This window comes from Rhinichthys klamathensis, unplaced genomic scaffold (assembly GCF_029890125.1).
Source record: "Rhinichthys klamathensis goyatoka isolate OS25496 unplaced genomic scaffold, OSU_Roscu_1.1 h1tg000080l_1, whole genome shotgun sequence".
Taxonomy (NCBI): domain Eukaryota; kingdom Metazoa; phylum Chordata; class Actinopteri; order Cypriniformes; family Leuciscidae; genus Rhinichthys; species Rhinichthys klamathensis.
The window spans coordinates 340,001-342,500 of NW_026606622.1; the positions used below are offsets into that span (position 1 = coordinate 340,001).

At 43.3% G+C, this 2,500-nt stretch overlaps 1 protein-coding gene across 2 annotated transcripts in view; it reads left to right on the top strand.

Annotated features, from left to right (window-relative positions):
- LOC130085484 (mitogen-activated protein kinase kinase kinase kinase 5) overlaps positions 1-2,500 on the top strand; it is a 54,411-nt gene that overhangs the window by 8,783 nt on the left and 43,128 nt on the right. For both annotated transcript variants that reach the window (XM_056251256.1, XM_056251257.1), the window contains exons 2-3: positions 1,272-1,329; positions 1,582-1,672. In XM_056251256.1, coding sequence (XP_056107231.1) covers positions 1,272-1,329; positions 1,582-1,672 — 149 coding nt within the window. The remainder of the gene's footprint in view (positions 1-1,271; positions 1,330-1,581; positions 1,673-2,500) is intronic.

Sequence of the window (2,500 nt, forward strand, 5' to 3'; positions counted from 1 at the left end):
CTCAAGATAAGGATTTATAAGTCCACATGTCATGCAATTGTGAAACTCTGCTTCTAACCACAGGTCGAGATCTGTCGCTCCAACACACAACTCTGCGATGCTGTGTGCGAATGTTCGTTGTAACGGTGGTTTTGGGAAACACACCCCAGTATATGAAGAGCAGAACCCCTCTGTCATACTCGGGATAAACCCATGTTTGTTGAGCTATCATATCCAGTCAACTCCCATTTGTACTTAAAGGAAGTTTGTGACTGTTGTCAAGCTGGAAGAAAGCTATAGCTTACTTTTAAGAGGCTGTTCCTTCTGCCAGAGACTGGGTCAGATTTGAGGAGGATATACTGTACAGTGGTGGCCAAAATTATTAGACAACCGACATATCTGAAAATGTTGACTTTTTTGCCATTTAATTTCATCAGATGAAGTGAGTCGTACTGTTTTTATCCACTTTTAACTTTAATATTTGGTATGTCCACCTTTTGCAGTAATTACAGCAGCACATGTCTCTGATGTAGTGTCTAAATATTTCCTGAGAACTTCAACGCTAATGTTAATGGCGCTATCTCGCCCCAAATGTTCTCGAAGGGGTTGAGGTCCAGACTTTGACGGGGCCAGTCCATCATTTTCAATGTTAAGGGTCATTGTCTTGGAAAATAACTGAAACCTCTTAAATATGCCAACCCAAGTGATTTAATCATTTTGCCCACCACTGTAGATAACATTATTCCCCTGGCTGTAAGGCGCACACATTCTCTAGGTGGCCAAGATGAAGAAGGCAAACTCACTAGCACTCTCAGCCAGATCAATGCAGGAGAGACAACCGTAGCCCTTCTGTAAACTGGTTGCCACCGACAGACCTCAAAAGTCTTAGAGAAGAACAGTTAGCGGACCCAGATCTCTCAGTTCTCTATAAATTGGATGTCTGATGGTTTTCTGCCTGCTAGGGCTGAGGTCATGATGCAAAACCCACCAGTTTATACATGGCTATGTTGGCTAACTCCTCAGTCATAATGATGTGAAGCACCCAAAACAAACAGAGAAAAAACTACCAAACCACAAATATAACCCACACTGGGTTCATAACAACAGACTTCTGCGCATGTGACTGTAATTTCCTATTATGTAAAGCTGCTTTGAAACAATCAAAGTATGTGTGTGTGTGTGTGTTGGGTAGGTTTAGGGGAAGGGTTAGTCAAAGGGGATAAGTTAATAATCATGTCTATGGAAAGTCAACCTAAAATGAAAACTCAATGTGTGTATGTGTGTATTTTCAGGCACGTAATAAACAGAATGGGGAATTGGCAGCCATTAAAATCATCAAAATGGAGCCTGGTAAGATCTGCGTCCAGCACTGACCACTAAACCGTCCAGTATCACACACTTATATACTGAAATCCTCAAACTCAGTTCCTGAAGGGCCACAGCCCTGTAGAGCTCCAACTTGAATTAAACACATATGATCCAGTTAATCAAGGTGTTCAGGATTACTAGAAACGTGTGAGTTGGAGCGTTTGTCCCTCCAGGAGCTGAGTTTGAGAACACTGCTTTAAATCATGTCTAACACTGTGTGTGTGTGTTCAACAGAGGACGATTTCTCAGTTATCCAGCAAGAGATTGTGATGGTGAAGAGCTGTAAACACGGCAACATCGTGGCATATCACGGCAGTTACATCAGGTGAGAGACGCTCAGAGGTTGACACTGGAAACAAGGACTCGTTGGGGAAAGGCAACATAAGAGGCTTTCGCACCGGAGGAACCTTCTCATAGTTCCTAGAACTATTTGCGGAAGTTCCCAGATTTTGGCGTGTTAATTTATTCCTACTTCAGAGTCGGTCTAAACCAGCGCTATAGGAACTACCAGTGACGTTAGTGTTCGCTGATTGGCCGAACGCACGCGAAACACCAGCACCCGCCATTTTTAAAAAGCTGTGTAAACACACAGATTATAGCCTATATATTTACTCTAAAAACTAACTCTACGAACATGTAAAACAGAGATAGATGAAGCTCTTAACCTTTACACTAAGGAGAAACTCCAACCCAACTTTGAGGGACAGAGAGAAACATGATTATGTATTTCTGCTCAGATAGCGAAACTGGACATCAACCACACGGCATACGCTCATAACTCTTCATTACTGTCTACTTTCTATGTATAACAGTTCTATGTATTACACAGGACTGTTAGACAGATCGCAAACTAATGAACTAATGAATAGCGCCGTCAAAATAAAAGTCACAACAACAAGCTTGTCTTTCGTCACTTCAGAGTTCATACTGGCGCTCGAACGCAACCAGGGAAACGATCCCAAGGGAACCATTAGTCCTCGGGTAACCATTAGTCCTCGGGGAACCATTAGTCCTCGGGAACCACTAGTCCTCGGGGAACCACTAGTCCTCGGGTAACCATTAGTCCTCGGGGAACCATTAGTCCTCGGGAACCACTAGTCCTCGGGGAACCACTAGTCCTCGGGGAACAACTAGTCCTCGAGGAACCACTAGT